This window comes from Schistocerca piceifrons, chromosome 8, assembly GCF_021461385.2.
Source record: "Schistocerca piceifrons isolate TAMUIC-IGC-003096 chromosome 8, iqSchPice1.1, whole genome shotgun sequence".
Classification (NCBI taxonomy): domain Eukaryota; kingdom Metazoa; phylum Arthropoda; class Insecta; order Orthoptera; family Acrididae; genus Schistocerca; species Schistocerca piceifrons.
In genome coordinates this window covers 469,003,907-469,027,836 of record NC_060145.1, presented here as the reverse complement: position 1 = coordinate 469,027,836, position 23,930 = coordinate 469,003,907, and the positions used below count along the sequence as shown (strand labels likewise).

The window sequence follows — 23,930 nt, the reverse complement described above, 5'->3', positions numbered from 1 at the left end:
TGTTTGTTCCGCTATCATATAATCATACAATAAAGGATCCTTCTTTCTATGTATTCACAATACATTACATTTGTCTATGTTAAGGGTCAGTTGCCACTCCCTGCACCAAGTGCCTATGCGCTGCAGATCTTCCTGCATTTCTCTACAATTTTCTAATGCTGCAACTTCCCTGTATACTACAGCATCATCCGCGAAAAGCCGCATGGAACTTCCGACACTATCTACTAGGTCATTTATATATATTGTGAAAAGCAATGGTCCCATAACACTCCCCTGTGGCGCGCCAGAGGTTACTTTAATGTCTGTAGACGTCTCTCCATTGATAACAACATGCTGTGTTCTGTTTGCTAAAAACTCTTCAATCCAGCCACACAGCTGGTCTGATATTCCGTAGGCATTTACTTTGTTTATAAGGCGACAGTGTGGAACTGTATCGAACGCCTTCCGGAAGTCAAGAAAAATAGCACCTACCTGGGAGCCTGTATCTAATATTTTCTGGGTCTCATGAACAAATAAAGCGAGTTGGGTCTCACATGATCGCTGTTTGCGGAATCCATGTTGATTCCTACATAGTAGATTCTGGGTTTCCAAAAACGACATGATACTCGAGCAAAAAACATGTTCTAAAATTCTACAACAGATTGACGTCAGAGATATAGGTCTATAGTTTTGCGCATCTGCTCGACGACCCTTCTTGAAGGCTGGGACTACCTGTGCTCTTTTCCAATCATTTGGAACCTTCCGTTCCTTTATAGACTTGCGGTACACGGCTGTTAGAAGGGGGGCAAGTTCTTTTGCGTACTCTGTGTAGAATAGAATTGGTATCCCGTCAGGTCCAGTGGACTTTCCTCTGTTGAGTGACTCCAGTTGCTTTTCTATTCCTTGGACACTTATTTCGATGTCAGCCGTTTTTTCGTTTGTGCGAGGATTTAGAGAAGGAACTGCAGTGCGGTCTTCCTCTGTGAAACAGCTTTGGAAAAAGGTGTTTAGTATTTCAGCTTTACGCGTGTCATCCTCTGTTTGAATGCCATCATCATCCTGGAGTGTCTAGATATGCTGTTTCGAGCCACTTACTGATTTAACGTAAGACCAGAACTTCCTAGGATTTTCTGTCAAGTCGGTACATAGAATTTTACTTTCGAATTCACTGAAGGCTTCACGCATAGCCCTCCTTACGCTAACTTTGACATCGTTTAGCTTCTGTTTGTCTGAGAGGTTTTGGCTGCGTTTAAACTTGGAGTGAAGCTCTCTTTGCTTTTGCAGTAGTTTCCTAACTTTGTTGTTGTACCACGGTGGGTTTTTCCCGTCACTCACAGTTTTACTCGGCACGTACCTGTCTAAAACGCATTTTACGATTGCCTTGAACTTTTTCCATAAACACTCAACATTGTCAGTGTCGGAACAGAAATTTTCATTTTGATCTGTTAAGTAGTCTGAAATCTACCTTCTATTACTCTTGCTAAACAGATAAACCTTCCTCCCTTTTTTTATATTCCTATTAACTTCCATATTCAGGGATGCTGCAACGGCCTTATGATCACTGATTCCCTGTTCTGCACATACAGAGTCGAAAAGTTCGGGTCTGTTTGTTATCAGTAGGTCCAAGATGTTATCTCCACGAGTCGGTTCTCTGTTTAATTGCTCGAGGTCATTTTCAGATAGTGCACTCAGTATAATGTCACTCGATTCCCTGTCCCTACCACCCGTCCTAAACATCTGAGTGTCCCGGTCTATATCTGGTAAATTGAAATCTCCACCTAGGACTATAACATGCTGAGAAAATTTATGTGAAATGTATTCCAAATTTTCTCTCAGTTGTTCTGCCACTAATGCTGCTGAGTCGGGAGGTCAGTAAAAGGAGCCAATGATTAACCTAGCTCGGTTGTTGAGTGTAACCTCCACCCATAATAATTCACAGGAACTATCCACTTCTACTTCACTACAGGATAAACTACTACTAACAGCGACGAACACTCCACCACCGGTTGCATGCAATCTATCCTTTCTAAACACCGTCTGTACCTTTGTAAAAATTTCGGCAGAATTTATCTCTGGCTTCAGCCAGCTTTCTGTACCTATAACGATTTCAGCTTCGGTGCTTTCTATCAGCACTTGAAATTCCGGTACTTTACCAACGCAGCTTCGACAGTTTACAATTACAATACCGGTTGCTGCTTGGTCCCCGCATGTCCTGACTTTGCCCTGCACCCGTTGAGGCTGTTGCCCTTTCTGTACTTGCCCAAGGCCATTTAACCTAAAAAACTGCCCAGCCCACGCCACACAACCCCTGCTACCCGTGTAGCCGCTTGTTGCGTGTAGTGGACTCCTGACCTATCCAGCGGAACCCGAAACCCCACCACCCTATGGCGCAAGTCGAGGAGTCTGCAGCCCACACGGTCGCAGAACCGTCTCAGCCTCTGATTCAGACCCTCCACTCGGCTCTGTACCAAAGGTCCACAGTCAGTCCTGTCGACGATGCTGCAGATGGTGAGCTCTGCTTTCATCCCGCTAGCGAGACTGGCAGTCTTCACCAAATCAGATAGCCGCCGGAAGCCAGAGAGGATTTCCTCCGATCCATAGCGACACACATCATTGGTGCCGACATGAGCGACCACCTGCAGATGGGTGCACCCTGTACCCTTCATGGCATCCGGAAGGACCCTTTCCACATCTGGAATGACTCCCCCCGGTATGCACACGGAGTGCACATTGGTTTTCTTCCCCTCTCTTGCTGCCATATCCCTAAAGGCCCCCCATTACGCGCCTGACGTTGGAGGTCCCAATTACCATTAAGCCCACTCTCTGCGACCACCCGGATCTTGCAGACTGAGGGGCAACCTCTGGAACAGGACAAGCAGCCATGTCAGGCCGAAGATCAGTATCAGCCTGAGACAGAGCCTGAAAACGGTTCGTCAGACAAACTGGAGAGGCCTTCCGTTCAGCCCTCCGGAATGTCTTTCGCCCCCTGCCACACCTTGAGACAACCTCCCACTCTACCACAGGTGAGGGATCAGCCTCAATGCGGGCAGTATCCTGGGTAACCACAGTCATAGTCCGATCGGGGGATGCGTGGGACGAGCTGGCTGTCCCCGACAAACCCCAATCCGGACCCCCACAGTGATCCCCATTGGCAACAGCCTCAAGCTGTGTGACCGAAGCCAACACTGCCTGAAGCTGGGAGTGAAGGATGCCAACTCAGCCTGCATCCGAACACAGCAGTTGCAGTCCCTGTCCATGCTAAAAACTGTTGTGCAAAGAACGTCTGAACTAATCTACAGAGAGTGCAAACAAATCGCCACAAAATTTAAACGGTTATTAAAATACAAGATTGCCTAGTAAATGCAGTAATGCTGCTACTTGCGCACTGCTGACACACTGCTCGGCGGCGGAAGGAGACTACGCGATTTTACACTATTCAGGTACTAAAACGCGATGCTACAACTCTCAAATACTATAATACACCCGAAATTTATGAATTAAACAATGCAAGTACCAAAAACATGCAAAGAAATTAAGAATTAAACTATGTAACAAATGAGTGAGCTAGGAGTATATGACTTGCTGCTCAGCTGCTTATCCAATGGCGGCAGGGAGCACACTGACTGTGACCAACCGACACCGGCCGTTCAAAACAAAAACAGAAGACAAACGACTACGCGAATTTACACTATTCAGGTACTAAAACGCGATGCTACAACTCTCAAATACTATAATACGCCCGAAATTTATGAATTAATCAATGCAAGTACCAAAAACACGCAAAGAAATTAAGAATTAAACCATGTAACAAATGAGTGAGCTAGGAGTATACGACTTGCTGCTGCAGCTGCTTATCCAACGGCGGCGGGGAGCTCTTACAGAGCTCTTACAGAGCTTTTCCTCATATCTTCCAGCTTTTCCTTCTTTGCTTAGTACTGGTCCTCCATATGAGATCTTGATTTGCATACAATTGCTTCTCTTTTCTCCAAAGGTCTCTTTAATTTCAGTACACAGCATCTATTTTTCCTCTAGTTATGCAATCTTCTGCAGCCCACCATTTGTCCTCTAGCCATTCCTGCTGAACCATTTTGCACTTTGACAAATCTCATTTTTATGCGTTTTTATTCCTTTGTACCTGCTTCATTTGTTATATTTTATATATTCTCCTCTTGTCAATTAAATTCAATGTTTCATGAGTATCCAAGTAATTCTACTATGCCTTGTCTTTTTTTACCTATGTGATCCTTTGTAAACCTTACCTATTTCATCTCTGTTACCTATTCATTTTCTGTTGTATTCCTTTTTCGTTTCAGTCTAACATTGCCTATTGTTCTCTCTGAAAGCCTCGGGAAGCTCTGGTTCCTTCTATTTATCCAGGTACCATCTCCTTAATTTTCTACCTTTCTAAAATTGCTTTAGTTTTAGTCTGCAGTTCATAACCAATAAATTATTATCAGAGCCTATTGCTACCTTTGAAATTACTTTACAGTTTAAAATCTGGTTTCAAAATCACCATGTCGTACCATTGTATGACGGTTGGCACTTAAATGGTGGAAACTATTTATTCACAACCGATATAAACGAGTTACATGTTCGCACCTGTTACTGTCCTTCAAAGTAGTTACCAGCAATGCAGAAGGCTTAGTATACCATTAGCAGAGCCTATTCTGTTGATGCTGAGAATGTCTGGAACAGGTCTGAAGTGAATGCAAATAAGTGGTTCCTTCATCTTCGGAATCAAACCAAAGTCACAAGGACTTAAGTCCAGGGAGTATAGTGGATGGTACAGTAATTCCCACTCCCATCAACAGTACAGAACAGCCACAGCTTGCGCTGTATGCGCCCACGCTTTGTCGTGGAAAATGATGGGTGGGTTGCGCAGAAAGTGTTGCCGCTTCTTTCGCAAAGCTGGTCTCAGGTGATGCTCTAAAAACAAACAATAACACTGTGTGTTGATGGTCTGTCGTGGAGAAACATAACGTGTTAGGATAACACCATCACAGTCGTACACGAGAATGACCATCACTTTCACCATACTGGGGTTCTGATGCACTTTCGACTTTCGCGTCGACCCATAATGACACTATTCGTTGGATTGGTGTTTCAGTTTTGGCTCGTAACGATGTGGCCCATGTCTCATTCAGTGTTACGATACAGCATAAGAAAGCCTCTCCTTCACACTCATAGCGCTCCAAGTTCGTCTGAGCAGCGTCTTAACGCATCCATTTCCGCATTTCCATCGAGTCGTGTGGAACCCATCGTGATGCAATTTTTTGCATGCCCAGGCGTTCCTTCAGGATGCGAAGCGCAGTCATATGCACTAATGCAGTTTTGTGGGCAAGCTCACAAATCGTGTGGTGTCGATCACTGTCCACTAACGCGGCAACAGCAAGCACATCTTCTTCAGAGACGCTAGGACGACCTGCCCGATGTGTGTCTGCCACAGTTTGCAGACCTTCGTTGAAGGCTTTTACCCAACGCTCTACAGTTGTGTACGGCACTGCCAATTCTCTGCATGCCTCTTGAAGGCCTTGATGACACTGACGTGCTGTACAACATCTGCCACATTCAGTCTTGATCCAACTCCATTGTTCCTGTTTCGAAAACATATTGACATTGTTATGTTAGACCGCTCGCTCACAAGTGACTGCGTTTCCCTCGACTGTGCACATGCTGGTGACTTGGGACAGGCGAGTCCATTTGCTCAGAGGTAAGGTAGGTATGTCGAAAATGTGTGCTATCAGCGACAATAGTAGATTCCATTGCATAGTGTCTCCACAGCAGTGTTTCCACTATTTAAGTTTCAACCTAAGTATAATCAATCCGAAACCTTCCAGTGTCCCAGGTCTTGCCCACCTATACAGTCTTCTTTCATGATTTTTAAAACAAGTGTTGGCCATGATTATGTTATCATCACTTTGAATAAAACACTCTAACTTTCGATAGCGGCCTCCACCATTGTCATCAGGAATTATAATCACTGACTGCCAGGCTGACACGGTGTTCCACAACTATATAAGTAGAACACTGGTGCCAGCCTTAGCAGTCAATGATTGTAACTTCAAATGTGATGTTGGTGCAGACAGTTATTGAAAAGTCAAGTGATTTACTTGAAGTGACATGGCTTGTAAACTGAAGAGATTTTATTGGATTTGCATCGTAGATGATTTATGTTATGAGGACATTAGGCTGTTATCTGATACCTATTTCTGTGTCCAATGTCTCATCGCCCAGTGCTGGAGATTTCCTCTGTGGCAATAAAGACTCAAGATAGTAGCTTCAAATTCAAAAATTCTTAGCATGCTATACTATTTTATATGCATCAATGTCACACTCGGGTCATGATGCTGTGAGACTGCTTCCTAACATCACTGTGTCATGTTGACATGGGCTGTCGATCATGTAGTGTGGAAGAGTTAGCCCTACTTGCTTTATTTAGCACTGAGGCTCACAACTAGTCTAATTTAAACTGTTCTTCTTTTGTGTTAAAGTTGTTTTTATGATTCTGAATTTCTGTTTCCCCTTTGGATAGTAATAATTAGTGTTCGGATCGATATGCACTTAAAACTCATGAAATATGCGCCAAAACTCCTCGAAATATGCAGTTAAAATATGCTCTTACTTCCACTATATGCCTTTAAATATGCAGCTAAAATTCTTTAATTATGCCTTCTCTTAGATCAATTCTTTAAAATATGCATCTTACTTGGGAAAATTGATGAGTAACCATAAAATATTTTCAATAATGGCTATAATTCAGTGAATAAAATGAAGTATAATATAGGTGCTTACACGATATGTTTGGTAAATTCTAAAAATTAGAGTTTGTTTGACCTACCTACATTTTTTCCATATTCCCTACATGAAAATTTTTCCTGTGGTCAGGTAATAACATTTTCAATCTTGAAAATGATCGTTCAACGTCACATGACACTACAGGTAAAACTTTAAGAGCTGCAATGTCAGACGACGTGAAATCATCTAGATTCTCAGAGCGTTTCTCTCCTTCCAGTAACTGGGCGAACTTCTGAATTGTAGGCCAACCAGTTTTCTTCTGAGTCTCTCACCGATCTGACCTGGCCAACTCTTGCTCTGTGTTCTGAGTCCTACGATGAGAGCCACTGCCTTCGTATCTTCCTTGTTATGAGTCTCAGGTTTCTCAATTAGGTCTGGAAGGCCACCCAAGTGCACTCGGATGAAAGATAGGCTGTGTAACATGCTGGAATTCTTCAGGGTGTCCGTAGCTTTTGTTATGGCTAAATTTTCGCCATCTTCAAAGCCCTTTAGGACCTGGAACAAGAAAGTAGTAATCTAGTGAATGTCGATTTCAACTGAAAACTGCTGTACAGAGAAATAAGCGAAATATTGGAATTCTATGTTGTGTTCATTTTCTTTGCTTATTCAACTTCTCCAGAACTACATACTCATCCATACCTCTTCAACTTTTCTGTGGTTGTCTGCATAATAGTTTACAGCTGAAATTCACATTCCCCATCTCGTCAAGACTGGTTCAGGTGGCAGTGGGCAGTCAGAGTGAGCAGTCTTGAAAGCTCTCACTCGACTTGATGCCTTGATGAAAACCTTCTTTTCTGAAAATATAAGGCTGTTGACCTCTGGCAGTGCAGCTCTGACCTCTTCAGCGACTCGATGGATGCCATGAGCGAGACACGTGAGGTGAATAATTTTAGGGTAAAACATCCGACTACACTTTGCGGCCTTCACCATATATGCGGCACTATCTGTCACAATGGCCAAAACCTTGTTCTCCCCACGATTCTGATCTTCACTTCTCCATAGCACGCCTGAAAGAAAATCAAAGGATTTTACAAATTTTTTTTATTATTTTATTATTGGCTTGGGACATGATGTGAAAAACTAATTATTGGCTCAGGATATGATGTGAAAAACTGCACCCTTATATTACGTATAATTTATTTTAAACTATTCAATATTGGCAAAACATACACACTGCTTCCTGCACTGTCCGTGCAATCTTGGCGTGTGTCATTCGTTCCACTTCTTCACACAGTATGAGGTGTCTTCATCCAGCCTCATTGGCAGAGTGTTTTCCAATTATGGCGTGCACCATATACCGACTGCAAGAATCGGTGGTTTCGTCAATGGATAGCCAGACTGGAGAATCACAAATGCCTTTCCTAATATTCTCCAATGTTTGTAATAGAGAAACTAAATTTAAAAAATACACATAAACATGGGGACAGTATGTAGGAGACACATACACGAAAACAAACTATATCCATTTTAGCACCTACCTATATTTTGACTATTTTCTTGTGTATGTACATTGACCAAAATAATAGTCGTTTAATTTGCACAAAAAAATTATATTCTTTAAAAATAAATTTACTTTCTTTTCTGCTGTGATGAACATTTCGAGACAGACTGTCTCCTCCTCAAGTCCTTTCTTCATTTGTCTTTTTCTTTTCACTCACTTTAAATTTAGTTTTCTTTACATTCAAGTAAAAATGTTCATTTTACAAAAATAAACATTCGAACATAATTTAAATTTATTTATTTATTTTTTTAAAATTAAACTACTATTATTTTGGCCCATGTATATACCAAATTATATCCATATAATGGAAGGAAACATTCCACGTGGGAAAAATTATATATAAATACAAAGATGAGGTGACTTACCGAACAAAAACGCTGGCAGGTCGATAGACACACAAACAAACACAAACATACACACAAAATTCAAGCTTTCGCAACAAATTGTTGCCTCATCAGGAAAGAGGGAAGGAGAGGGGAAGACGAAAGGAAGTGGGTTTTAAAGGAGAGGGTAAGGAGTCATTCCAATCCCGGGAGCGGAAAGACTTACCTTAGGGGGAAAAAAGGACAGGTATACACTCGCACACACGCACATATCCATCCACACATACAGACACAAGCAGACATATTTAAAGACAAAGAGTTTGGGCAGAGATGTCAGTCGAGGCAGAAGTGTAGAGGCAAAGAAGTTGTTGAAAGACAGGTGAGGTATGAGTGGCGGCAACTTGAAATTAGCGGAGATTGAGGCCTGGCGGATGACGAGAAGAGAGGATATACTGAAGGGCAAGTTCCCATCTCCGGAGTTCGGATAGGTTGGTGTTGGTGGGAAGTATCCAGATAACCCGGACGGTGTAACACTGTGCCAAGATGTGCTGGCCGTGCACCAAGGCATGTTTAGCCACAGGGTGATCCTCATTACCAACAAACACTGTCTGCCTGTGTCCATTCATGCGAATGGACAGTTTGTTGCTGGTCATTCCCACATAGAATGCGTCACAGTGTAGACAGGTCAGTTGGTAAATCACGTGGGTGCTTTCACACGTGGCTCTGCCTTTGATCGTGTACACCTTCCGGGTTACAGGAGTGGAGTAGGGAGTGGTGGGAGGGTGCATGGGACAGGTTTTGCATCGGGGGCGGTTACAAGGATAGGAGCCAGAGGGTAGGGAAGGTGGTTTGGGGATTTCATAGGGATGAACTAACAGGTTACGAAGGTTAGGTGGACGGCGGAAAGACACTCTTGGCGGAGTGGGGAGGATTTCATGAAGGATGGATCTCATTTCAGGGCAGGATTTGAGGAAGTCGTATCCCTGCTGGAGAGCCACATTCAGAGTCTGGTCCAGTCCCGGAAAGTATCCTGTCACAAGTGGGGCACTTTTGTGGTTCTTCTGTGGGGGATTCTGGGTTTGAGGGGACGAGGAAGTGGCTCTGGTTATTTGCTTCTGTACCAGGTCGGGAGGGTAGTTGCGGGATGCGAAAGCTGTTTTCAGGTTGTTGGTGTAATGATTCAGGGATTCCGGACTGGAGCAGATTCGTTTGCCACGAAGACCTAGGCTGTAGGGAAGGGACCGTTTGATGTGGAATGGGTGGCAGCTGTCATAATGGAGGTACTGTTGCTTGTTGGTGGGTTTGATGTGGACAGACGTGTGAAGTTGGCCATTGGACAGGTGGAGGTCAACGTCAAGGAAAGTGGCATGGGATTTGGAGTAGGACCAGGTGAAACTGATGGAACCAAAGGAGTTGAGGTTGGAGAGGAAATTCTGGAGTTCTTCTTCACTGTGAGTCCAGATCATGAAGATGTCATCAATAAATCTGTACCAAACTTTGGGTTGGCAGACTTGGGTAACCAAGAAGGCTTCCTCTAAGCGACCCATGAATAGGTTGGCGTACAAGGGGGCCATCCTGGTACCCATGGCTGTTCCCTTTAATTGTTGGTATGTCTGGCCTTCAAAAGTGAAGAAGTTGTGGGTCAGGATGAAGCTGGCTAAGGTGATGAGGAAAGAGGTTTTAGGTAGGGTGGCAGGTGATCGGCGTGAAAGGAAATGCTCCATCGCAGCGAGGCCCTGGACGTGCGGAATATTTGTGTATAAGGACGTGGCATCAATGGTTACAAGGATGGTTTCCGGGGGTAACAGATTGGGTAAGGATTCCAGGCGTTCAAGGAAGTGGTTGGTGTCCTTGATGAAGGATGGGAGACTGCATGTAATGGATTGAAGGTGTTGATCTACGTAGGCAGAGATACGTTCTGTGGGGGCTTGGTAACCAGCTACAATGGGGCGGCCGGGATGATTGGGTTTGTGGATTTTAGGAAGAAGGTAGAAGGTAGGGGTGCGGGGTGTCGGTGGGGTCAGGAGGTTGATGGAGTCAGGTGAAAGGTTTTGCAGGGGGCCTAAGGTTCTGAGGATTCCTTGAAGCTCCGCCTGGACATCGGGAATGGGGTTACCTTGGCAAACTTTGTATGTGGTGTTGTCTGAAAGCTGACGCAGTCCCTCAGCCACATACTCCCGACGATCAAGTACCACGGTCGTGGAACCCTTGTCTGCCGGAAGAATGATGATGGATCGGTCAGCCTTCAGATCACGGATAGCCTGGGCTTCAGCAGTGGTGATGTTGGGTGTAGGATTAAGGTTTTTTAAGAAGGATTGAGATGCAAGGCTGGAAGTCAGATATTCCTGGAAGGTTTGGAGAGGGTGATTTTGAGGAAGAGGAGGTGGGTCCCGCTGTGACGGAGGACGGAACTGTTCCAGGCAGGGTTCAATTTGGATGGTGTCTTGAGGAGTCGGATCATTAGGAGTAGGATTAGGATCATTTTTCTTCGTGGCAAAGTGATACTTCCAGCAGAGAGTACGAGTGTAGGACAGTAAATCTTTGACGAGGGCTGTTTGGTTGAATCTGGGAGTGGGGCTGAAGGTGAGGCCTTTGGATAGGACAGAGGTTTCGGATTGGGAGAGAGGTTTGGAGGACAGGTTAACTACTGAATTAGGGTGTTGTGGTTCCAGATTGTGTTGATCGGAATTTTGAGGTTTTGGAGGGAGTGGAGCTGGAAGTGGGAGATTGAGTAGATGGGAGAGACTGGGTTTGTGTGCAATGAGAGGAGGTTGAGGTTTGCTGGAAAGGTTGTGAAGGGTGAGTGAGTTGCCTTTCCGGAGGTGGGAAACCAGGAGATTGGATAGTTTTTTGAGGTGGAGGGTGGCATGCTGTTCTAATTTACGGTTGGCCTGTAGGAGGATGCTCTGGACAGCCGGTGTGGATGTGGGAGAGGAAAGATTAAGGACTTTTATTAGGGATAGGAGTTGACGGGTGTGTTCATTGGCTGAGTTGATGTGTAGGTGAAGGATTAGGTGGGTGAGGGCAATGGATTGTTCAGTTTGGAACTGGTATAGGGACTGATGGAAGGAAGGGTTGCAGCCAGAGATGGGAACTTTAAGTGTAAGGCCTTTGGGGGTGATGCCAAATGTCAGACAAGCCTGAGAAAATAGAATATCCATCCATTGACTTTCACATACCTACGTTTAAAAAAATTACTGAAAAACCTCACATTTTCATACAGTGGGCCCACATAGTTCTTTCAGAGCATTGACTCGTGAGGAATATCTTTTCCTGTGTATTTTTTTCAAGAAGGCCCTTAATCTTTCATTCTCCAGTTTGTTCAAGGGGATGTTTGCTTTTATTAAAGCCTCACAAAGATCTTCATTGAACTCATTTTTGTCGTCCATATGCTTCGAAAATGAGGAGATCAGTGGTTGCTGTGAAGTTTTTAAACTTGTCTTGGTTACAGTGCTCTGGTGCTGAGTTGTCTTTTTATGCTGATCCAGTTGAAATTTTTTCTCAACCCTGGCCTAAAGTGTTGGAGAAGTGAATAAATATCAGTAAGTACGTACAGTTGTACAAAAATGTAAGAGAACAGTGTGTACCCGCGAGATGGTCACTCAAAACAGTGAATTAAGACTACAAATAAGTTTCTAAAAATTGGAAGTTTGATCCCCTCATAACATTTAACATTTTTTTTCTGATTTGCAAGAATGCTGACGGTTTTTTTTTGTTCCCTCCCATTCCTACATAGAAAACATGCACGCAAATTTACAAATGAACTTAATAATTATTTTAATTTCTTGGAAATATTATTGAAACATGGGGGGAAAAAGATAAACTTACCTCTTTTTCACATAGTTGGCAGAATATTATTTTTCTGTTTGTTATGTACGCACAATCGCTTTCGATCCATTTCCATAAATTATTGGTTTTTGGCCTGGGCATATTCATAATTTGAAGAAGGTAGAAAAGAGTCGATGTGAACAGCATGGAAACACACGCAAGAATGATTCATATTCCGAAATGCCAACAGTAACTAGTGGAGCATAGTTGGAGCATTGCAGAGATCAGGTGAGCGACGTGAACACACATTCACTGCAGACAACAATTACCGTAGCACGATTCTCCTCCAATAATCCATCTTGCAACAAAGAACCTCACAAGTCTTTAGCATCCTTATCCGAGAGACTACCTAAATGGCAAAATAAGATAATTTCCCTCCATAAGCTACCCACATTTACCTGAAATGATTTTATTCTGAGGGCTCGTCATGTATTATCTCATTTTGGAAATTTATTGGCCTAGTATTCTGGAAGGTTCTTGGGTTGCCAGGGAACAAAATGAACCTCAATATTACCTCTAAATGTAAAAATATGCATCTTTACAACCATTTCGTCTGAATATGACAATAATATGCTCAAATGCCAAAAATATGCAAATATGTAGCATTTTAAATTTGAAATTAAAGTAGCCTAGTACCTCCAAAATGTCATAATTCGTGAAGAAACAACACAAGGTACCTTAAAAAAATGATATGCAAAATATGCAAAATCTGAACTCTAGTAATGATTACACATTACTCATTGAGAAAACTGTAGTATTGGACTTAAACCATCATTTGCTACATGGAACTCTACAAGACGTGCAGGAATAGAGTTTGGTTGTGAAGGGAGTACAGTAAACTCATCCTGGTGCTATTCGAACCATCACATACATTGTGAGCTGTTTGTCGCATTGTCCTGATGATACATGCTATTGTGTTAAGGAGGAAAAATGAACTGCATGTAGGACAGATGCATAATTGTGTTCATCTGCTGTGCCATCCAGAACGATGACATCATGCAAGTAATGCTATGAAAACATTCCCCAGAACATAATGCTCCTTCATCTGGTCCTGTCACTCCCGATGATTGTTGCAGGTTGCTTGCTTTCAGACTTTCACACTGTACACGACAGAGCCATCTGTCTGATGGAGCAGAAACTTGATTCATCTGAAAAGATCACCTCTTGTGTCCAGTTGTGGTATTGATTTGAAAATTCCAAACTTAGTTGCCAACGAACAGCAGTCAGCATGGATGTGTGAACCAGACTGCAGAGGCTCATATGCAGCAATGTTTGCTGGACAGTCATTGAGGAGACGCTGTTGGTAGCCTCTTGGCTCATTGGGCAGTCAGTTGCTCGACAGTTGCACATCCGTTCACCCATACACATCTCTGCACCTGTTGTTGACCCCTTTCATCTATGCACCACAGGCTCATTGGGCAGTCAGTTGCTCGACAGTTGCACTTCTGTTCACCCATACACATATCTGCAGCTGGTGTTGACCCCTTTCATCTATGCACCACAGTTGCTTCGGTGTCTGTTTTGGATACCACCATTTCTCCGTGCACAGTATACTTAACTGCAGCGACATGTGAACAGTTTGCAAACTTAGCTGTTTTGGAAATGCTCCCACCCTTGGCCTGAAAGCCAATGATGGTGCTCTTTTGGATGCCAGATAAATTGCTCCGTTTATGTATTATGACGACTGCACTGTGTTCTACATCCCTCCAACATGCTTTATATACTCTCCACCACTAGTGCTACCTCGAGTGACCTGCGAGTGATGATTGCACATTGATGTTGAACCATGGCGGTGGTCACATTAATATGACTGGGCCATGTATAAGCCAAATAGTAACACACAAAAGCAACTCCTCCTGTTGTGTCTACAGCTGTGGTACTTCAGTTTACAATTCAGTGTACAGTTCTATCATCAGTATCACATACTTCTACTGTCTGTTATTGTGACTTCAGGTTGAAAAAAATGTGGGGTCTCACTTTCAGATTCACATTTGAAAAAGTTATAAACATGGTCCATAATTCCCCTTACCTGCTTATGAGATTCTTCATTTTCACCCATTCATCCGATATAGATATTTAAAGATGCACTAGCATACTTACAGACACACATTGACAGCTCTGCTGCTGTATCAAAATATCACGGACCCTTCAGCTGCAATTAGTAATTTAGTTGCTCTGCAAATGAAACTGTCACGAAGCATGGAAGCACAGTCTGAAAGAGAGCAATTGTCACTGTTTAGCAGTAACTAGGTGCTTGGAAAGAGAACAAATGTTATTGCCTGTCAGCTGTTAATGGGGACGATTGAAAACTGCACTGCCTTTCAGCTTGATGTGTGCTATGAAAGCAGTGAACAAGACAAAAGAAAGATAATTGTCCACAATTCCATGCATATGCTCTGTAGAAGCTTCATTATTAAATGTTTTAAGATTTCATGGCATGCCACAAGTAATTCCTAACATGCTATAAGGTATTTAAGTTCGTTATCAAAATGGCTACCCCTCTTCTTATTTTACAGTCATATGCATTGTTTGAAGACTTGTTTTAATAGTTTGAATCACTTACTGCTTGCTTGTTGGGGCCAAACTTATTAATTTACTGACTTACTTCCTTCATCTTTTTTCAGTAAGCAATATTTTTTTAATTATCTACATTATGGAAAGTTAGTTGTATTACAGGTATTTATGTCTTGGAAGCTACACCTCTGTGTTTGTCGTACATCAGTAGTCAGGTGTCACTGAGTGTAATTGTGATTTGTTCTATACAGGGTGATTCAGGGGAATAGTACAGGGTGATTCAAAAAGAATACCACAACTTTAAAAATGTGTATTTAATGAAAGAAACATAATATAACCTTCTGTTATACATCATTACAAAGAGTATTTAAAAAGGTTTTTTTCACTCAAAAACAAGTTCAGAGATGTTCAATATGGCCCCCTCCAGACACACGAGCAATATCAACCCGATACTCCAACTCGTTCCACACTCTCTGTAGCATATCAGGCGTAACAGTTTGGATAGCTGCTGTTATTTCTCGTTTCAAATCATCAATGGTGGCTGGGAGAGGTGGCCGAAACAACATATCCTTAACATACCCCCATAAGAAAAAATCGCAGGGGGTAAGATCAGGGCTTCTTGGAGGCCAGTGATGAAGGGCTCTGTCACGGGCTGCCTGGCGGCCGATCCATTGCCTCGGGTAGTTGACGTTGAGGTAGTTACGGACAGATAAGTGCCAATGTGGTGGCGCTCCAACCTGCTGAAATATGAATTGTTGTGCTTCTTGTTCGAGCTGAGGGAACAGCCAATTCTCTAACATCTCCAGATACTGTAGTCCAGTTACAGTAGCACCTTCGAAGAAAAAGGGACCAAAAACTTTATTGGCTGAAATGGCAAACAAATGTACAACTAAATGAAACTTTATAGCTCCCTTAATTCGCCGACAGATAGTGCTTAGCTCTGCCTTTTGTCGTTGCAGAGTTTTAAATTCCTAAAGTTGTGGTATTCTTTTTGAATCACCCTGTATATCTTTATGCAACACAGCACTAAACTGATGCAGTTATATACAATATGATCAAAACTATCCAGACTCTCCCAAAAACATATGTTTTTCATATTAAGTGCAGTGTGATGCCACCTACTGCCAGGTACTCCATATCAGCAACCTTATTAGTCATTAGACATCATGAGAGAGCAGAATGGGGGCACTCCGTGGAACGCACAGACTTCAAACCTGGTCAGGTGATTGGGTGTCACTTGTGTCATACGTCTGTATGCGAGATTTCCACACTGCTAAACATCACACTGTTTCCAATGTGATATCGAAGTGGAAACATGAAGGGACACGTACAGCACAAAAGCGTACAGGCCAACCTCATCTGTTGACTGACAGACACCGCCGACAGTTGAAGAGGGTCGTAATGTGTAACAGGCAGACATCTATCCAGACCATCACACAGTAATTCCAAACTGCATCAGGATCCATTGCAAGTACTATGACAGTTAGGCAGGAGGTGAGAAAATGTGGATTTCATGGTCGAGCAGCTGCTCATAAACCACACATCACGCCAGATAAATGCCAAACAACACCTCGGTTGGTGTAAGGAGCGTAAACATGGGACAACTGAACAGTGAAAAAACATTGTGTGGAATGACCAATCACAGTACACAATGTGACGATCCGATGGCAGGGTGTGGGTATGGTGAATGGCCGGTGAATGTCATCTGCCAGCGTGTGTATTGCCAACAGTAAAATTCGGAGGCGGTGGTGTTATGGTGTGGTCGTGTTTTTCATAGAGGGGGCTTGCACCCCTTGTTGTTTTGCGTGGCACTATCACAGCACAGACCTACATTGGTGTTTTAAGCACCTTCTTGCTTCCCACTGTTGAAGAGCAATTTGGAGATGGCGATTGCATCTTTCAACACGATCAAGCACCTGTTCATAATACACGGCCTGTGGCGGAGCAGTTATGCGACAATAACCTCCTGTAATGGACTGGCCTGCACAGAGTCCTGGCCTGAATCCTACGAACAACTTTGGGATGTTTTGGAATTCTGACTTCATGCCAGGCCTCACTGACCGGTACCAATACCTCTCCTCAGTGCAGCACTCCGTGACGAGTGGGCCACCATTCCCCAAGAAACCGTCCACCACACCTGATTGAACGTATGCCTGCAAGAGTGGTAGCTGTCATCAAGGCTAAGGGTGGGCCAGCCCCATATTGAATTCCAGCATTACCGATGGAGGGCACCACAAACTTTGTCATTTTCAGCCAGGTGTCTGGATACTTTTGATCACACAGTGTATAAGCACCGGCATGGAAGCAAGGGATTAATGTGGCATTTTGCGTCCTGCTGTGCATGCAATAAATGCAGAAATGTGAATTGTGGCAATGTTATTACTAGATGTGTTCAAACGAGACCAACGTGCTGTTACTCTTTTCTTGGCTGCTGAAGTACAAACATCCGTAGACATCCACTGGCGACCGAAGAATATGTATGGGGCAGCAGGTCTGTAGAAAACTGACGTTGTTGACTGGTGCACCAAAGGATACTGCTAGAAAGCAGAAGTTACACAAACTCGAGTGGGAGACACTCGATAACCTGCTCTCTAGTCCTGATCTCTCACCGTGCGGTTGTCACACCTGCTGTCCCTCAAAAAGGTCCTCGGAGGGTCAACGGTACTTGTTGGATGAGGATGTGCTCCAAGCAGTTACAGACTTCTTCACGCAACATGGTGTTTTACCAAACAGGTATCTTCAACCTGATGTGTCAATGAGACAATTGCCTTCATGCTTATGGCAATTTTGTCTGATTGGCATACCAATTCTGTGCTGTGTAGCCTTCGAACAGAAACATTTTGATTGCTTGCCCCGTATATATGACAAAGTGGTAGTATAGACTAATTAAAATAAAATATACCATACAATATGTTCATTTGTTATTGGTTACAGAGATAAAGCTGTTACAGTGTAATCCAGACAATCATAGGAAGTGTTAAGGAAATACCAGTGATTAAGTTCAAAGTTAATTTTAATAAATTCAACCTCCAACTGCAATAAACTTTCAGATTTCATGATAACACCACTTATAACTACTCTTCTTAGTCTGTCTTGGCAGTCTTTTATGAGAGCAGCCTAATTCATAACCCAAACAATCAATTTGTCACTTATGTGTTTTTTGTACACTTTGAATTTCAGCTATATCCTCAGGCAAAAATCTGTATTTGTAAGGTCAAGGCACTTGGTCGCCAGGAAATGTGACTATTTCTGCTAATCCAGCTTCCAGGGAATGTTGGGTATAGATGCTGTGTCACCTGACAGCTAAGATGTGTAGGGATACCGTCGTGCTGGAAGAAAATAGACATTCTTGTAGCCAAAGGAACCTCCTTCAGTAATGCCAGCAGCTCATTTTCGGGAAAGGCTAGGTGATGGGCCCCTGTAAGACAGTGCAGTGCGGTAGTGCAAAAGGCCAGGCCCAGTCGACTGATACACAAAAAAGCTGGTGGGTTATCATTGGAGCATCAGTGTGAATTCTGAGTGTTATTGATACCTTCAAGATGAAAGTTGTTCCTTGTGTAAACAGTATTAATGGAAGTGCTTGCGAGTTTCAGTTAGCCAGTGACAAAATATCTGGTCTTCTACCTACATCTCCGTTTTGAAAGTGTTGAATCTGCTGTAAATGATAAGGACATCAGTGCACCATTCTCTTATGTACAGTTAAAAGAATTTCACCTATAACTTTTGGCCACAGCCTTCATCAGTAAAAGAGAGAAACACACAGGCACACATCACAGACAAACTGCCAACTCCAGCATCTTGGGCTGAAATGCTGAAGCTGGTGGTTGTGTGTGCATAAGGTGTGTTTGCTTTTATATATATATATATATATATATATGGAAGGAAACATTCCACGTGGGAAAAATTATATATAAATACAAAGATGAGGTGACTTACCGAACAAAAACGCTGGCAGGTCGATAGACACACAAACATACACACAAAATTCAAGCTTTCGCAACAAATTGTTGCCTCATCAGGAAAGAGGGAAGGAGAGGGGAAGACGAAAGGAAGTGGGTTTTAAAGGAGAGGGTAAGGAGTCATTCCAATCCCGGGAGCGGAAAGACTTACCTTAGGGGGAAAAAAGGACAGGTATACACTCGCACACACGCACATATCCATCCACACATACAGACACAAGCAGACATTATATATATATATATATATATATATATATATATATATATAGAGAGAGAGAGAGAGAGAGAGAGAGAGAGAGAGAGGGGGGGAGGGAAACATTCCACGTGGGAAAAATTATATATAAAAACAAAGATGAGGTGACTTACCGAACGAAGGCGCTGGCAGGTCGATAGACACACAAACAAACACAAACATACACACAAAATTCAAGCTTTCGCAACAAACTGTTGCCTCATCAGGAAAGAGGGAAGGAGAGGGAAAGACGAAAGGAAGTGGGTTTTAAGGGAGAGGGTAAGGAGTCATTCCAATCCCGGGAGCGGAAAGACTTACCTTAGGGGGAAAAAAGGAAAAAAGGACAGGTATACACTCGCACACACACACATATCCATCCACACATACAGACACAAGCAGTAAGTCTTTCCGCTCCCGGGATTCGAATGACTCCTTACCCTCTCCCTTAAAACCCACTTCCTTTCGTCTTTCCCTCTCCTTCCCTCTTTCCTGATGAGGCAACAGTTTGTTGCGAAAGCTTGAATTTTGTGTGTATGTTTGTGTTTGTTTGTGTGTCTATCGACCTGCCAGCGCCTTCGTTCGGTAAGTCACCTCATCTTTGTTTTATATATATATGTGTGTGCGTGTGTGTATGTGGGTTTTTTTTTTTTTTTTTTTTTTTTTTTTTTTTTTTTTTTTTTTTACTGATGACAGCTGTGACTGAAAGCTTTGTGTAAGTGTCTTAATTGTGTCTGTCTGTAACTTGATGTGTCTTCTTTAGGGTAAGTAGCAATCTGTCTTTTCCTACATTGTTAGTGATATGAAAAGGATAGATTGCTATTCACGATACAGTGAAGATGTTGAGTTGCAGATAAGCGCAACAAAAAGACTGTCAAACAAGTGAGCTTCTGGTCAACAAGGCCTTCATTGGACTTAGACAAAGTACACACACACACACACACACACACACACACACACACACACACACACACACACACACACGCACGCACACACACACAAAAGTGCAACTCATACACACATGCCACAGTCTCTGCCTGCCTTTTTGGCTAAAAGCTTAGTTTGGCAGTCTTTTGTTGTGCCATCTGCAACTCAATTTTCCGCTATATGGTGAGTAGCAGTCAAACTGAACATTTTTACAGAATATTTAACAACAATAATGTAATATTCGTTGTTTGCTTTGATGATGGCTACTGTGCAGTGCCATAACTGCCATACAATTTATCGTGTATCCTAAAATTATTTGTCACTCAGTAAGTATAAATATTTATGAAGGAATGAATGGTTTAATTGTAAATATATTTATGATTGCAGTTGGCAGTTTTTATACGATGTGTTGCACTCTGTTAATTGATTTGATGCACTTGCATTTACTGGTCTCCCTATCCTCATTTCGTGTTATTAATGTGAGTGCTATGTCCGTCGTTAGACCACCGTATATGCTACTTAGGGTCCAAGTACCTGCAGTCCAGCATGGCTGACATGTGGCCTCCTTTAAATGCCCCACTGCCAAAACCCAGTCATCATTTGCGCTAATCTCTCATTGTCCGTAGGTCCTTTCAGAACCTAATCAGCGTAAACCGTTTCCAAAATTCTAGCTTTCTGTTCACATTTACTCAGACTCAAAACCCACTTAACTATTTGCTATGTTCCACTACATCCCAAGACTTGTTAAGCTACAGTCTTCAATTATAATCGCGTTCTCGACCGCTCGAGAAACGTTAACTACTTTTTATGTTCAATTCCACCAAGTGTTTCTCCAAAGACTCGTAAGGTACAAACTATAGTATCAGTGTGCAGAATGAAAACTTATCTCTGTAACAAATTATAATTGGATATCTGTTGTACAGAATAATTTATTCAAAATAGTCCATACTGCAATCTCCCAAAATATCATTCCCCCTGAAACACTGTGGGCTATACCAGGCACCATCTGTATCTCACCTAAAACCAACATTCACAATTCTCCAGTTACATTTTAGACATGCAGTTTTAGACTGAAAATTTGTGAAACTGATTTTTCTCAGCCAGTGACAAGGGATGGTTGATAGTGACTGTAGATGGAGTCAGTTTTTGCCACTGCACCTTTAGAATGTGTTTGAACAACATTTTGCCATCAAATTTTATGGTCAACTGAACGAAGATGCTGTTTGCATGATTCGTAAGGCTCACAAGGATGATACCATTTATGCAATGTACATATATTTCTTTTGGTGACTTGAGTCACAATACAAATTGGTCAAAACCTGTATTTTGACAAAATGTCAACAGACAAAATCTGACCAACAGGGTGATCTGTTCTTTTTATGTGCCACAAATTTAGAGGTATTCCTTTTTGTTGAGAACTTTCAGTGCATTTTGTGTGAGAGAGGGAGTGGTTTCTAAAATTTATTTTTCTAATCTGATGTAAAGTTGTATTTTCAGGTGTTTCAGTCTTTTTGATGTTGAATAACTTGTTTTGTCCTTAACACCTCTTGAGGAAACTTCATAGCTACTGTTTATATAAAAATTATTCTCATTCATATTTGCAAAATTGTAAGTTGTGTCAGTTAATTATGTATGTAATTATGGAGTTAATATTTTCTCTTTATCTTGAATTGCGTCCTACAAATTCATGTGCACAATACAATAATGTGCAGTATCATTCTCTGGTATCATTTTGCACTAGAATGTGAAATATAAACTCAAAAATTTACTTGAGCAAGTAAGATAATGTATGATAAATTATAGCACTTTGTGTGTAAGAAAAGCATTTTTTATTTAAGAATATAATTGTATTTTACAAATAAAATTGTATAAAAACAGGAGGAGACCTTCACCAAACCTAAGTCAAATAAGCGACGACCAATGTCGCAGAGCTATCCATCACGTCCTTGGAACAAGGAAGATGCAGAAAGAGCTTTAGCAGTTGAATCTTCACACATGAAAGGTCTCCGAAATCAGTCTCTGATCATTCGGTTCCCAGACCCAGAGCTTACAAAGGATATGGTCAAAGCATTCCATCCAGGAATTGAGAATGTCCATTTCCAAGTTCCAAGTGGTCCAAGGTACGGTATATGTGAAATTTGGGCAATTAGATGGCTGTTGGATGAAGTGATATTTACTCTTATTATTACTGTGCTTGTAGACTGATGTACAAGGAGTGATCAAAAAGTAACAGAAATTTTTGTTGTTCTTAAAGAATCTTTATTTATTCATCAACACCAACTTTGTTCCCTTCAAAGTAATCCCCCTCAGATATAATACACTTATTCCAGAACTTTTTCCAACCTTAGGAGGTCTTCTGGAACTGACTTTTCGTTACGGTGTTCAGCTCCATCAGCGGTTCTATTTTTATCTCATTAATGTTGACAAAATGATGTCCTTTTATGGTTCTCTTCAGCGTCAGGAATAGAAAGAAGTCGCAGGGGGCCATGTTTGGCAAATTTGGAGGCTGAGGCAAAATAACTGGTTTGAAAATCACAAACAAGCATTGACGTGTAAGTGGGAACATTATCATGATGCAGTTTCCACGAATGATTTTGCCACAATTCTGGTTGTTCTCTTTGAATTGCTTCACACAAACAATGCATGACTTTCAGGTAGTATTCCTTGTTGACTCTATGACCATGAGGCATGAACTCTTGATGCACTGTCCCATTGTAGTCAAAGAAAACATTGAGAAGAACATTCACTTCTCGTAGAACTTGTCAAATTTTTTTGGTCTTGTCTCTTTAGGTAGTTTCCATTGGAACACGGCCTCAGTTTTGACGTTATATCCATATAACTGTGTTTCGTCACCTGTTATAACTGTCTTTAGAAGTTCTGGATGATTGTCAACTTAATTCAATAATTCCTGAGTGATGTCTATGCAACTTCGTTGTTGGTGGAATTCAGCAATTTCAGAACAAACTTTGCTGCTACAAGTTTCGTGCCAAAAACATCCAAAAAAATTGCTCAGTGTGAACCAAAGGGTATGCTGACATCAGCAACCTCTCTGATGTTGATTTGGCAATTCTCCAGAACAATTTTCTTTACATCTTCCATATTGTTGACAGTAACTGATGTGCTAGGGCATTCAGGGTGGTCATCACCTTCATCTTCTTGACCCCCTTTGAAATTTTGTAAACTTTTATCTTTCTCATAGTAGATTCGTCAAAAGCCACAGTCAACAATTCGAATGAGATGCTGCACTTCGTTCCATTTTTTAAGTAAAATTTAGTTCAAATTCTGTGATCTATCTCTTTTGAAAGTGAAAATTTGCAATCGCTTGAAAACGTATAGCCTTTTTAACTGTCAGCAATAAACAGCTGAAAATACAAACATACGTCAGAAACACATGTACCAACAAGATTTAAAGAATATTGGCAATTGGATTTATAAAGCTTACAAAATTAAAAAATTCCGTACTTTTTGATCACACCTCGTATGTACTCATTGTTACCTAATGTGTACTGTTTGGACAGCTGCCATATCTGTCTCTTGAAGCTGTGACCTCAACAGGTATTGTCATAGTAATCTAATCTACTGCATAGCTGCTTGAAAATAACAATCTGTGAAGCAGTCCCTGCATGCAGTGCTAACCATCTGCAACTAGTTGGGGTTACAATAATTTCATGGGTATGCTAACACATTGTTTGGATGTTGTGATCCACAGAACTGTTGGGACCACAAGGTTGCATTATTGAGATGAAGTGCAAACTAATATACAAGTATACAAATGTGCCACACATATTCTGAGGCCCATCAGATATCTTTTAAAAAGTGTAATGTTTATGAAAAATTATACAAATGTGCCACACATATTCCGAGGCCCATCAGAT

At 42.0% G+C, this 23,930-nt stretch overlaps 1 protein-coding gene across 2 annotated transcripts in view; it reads left to right on the top strand.

Moving 5' to 3' along the window:
- The window catches only part of LOC124711598 (homeobox protein slou-like), a 141,732-nt gene that overhangs the window by 46,527 nt on the left and 71,275 nt on the right, over positions 1 to 23,930 (top strand). For both annotated transcript variants that reach the window (XM_047241754.1, XM_047241755.1), the window contains exon 4: positions 21,934 to 22,175. In XM_047241754.1, coding sequence (XP_047097710.1) covers positions 21,934 to 22,175 — 242 coding nt within the window. The remainder of the gene's footprint in view (positions 1 to 21,933; positions 22,176 to 23,930) is intronic.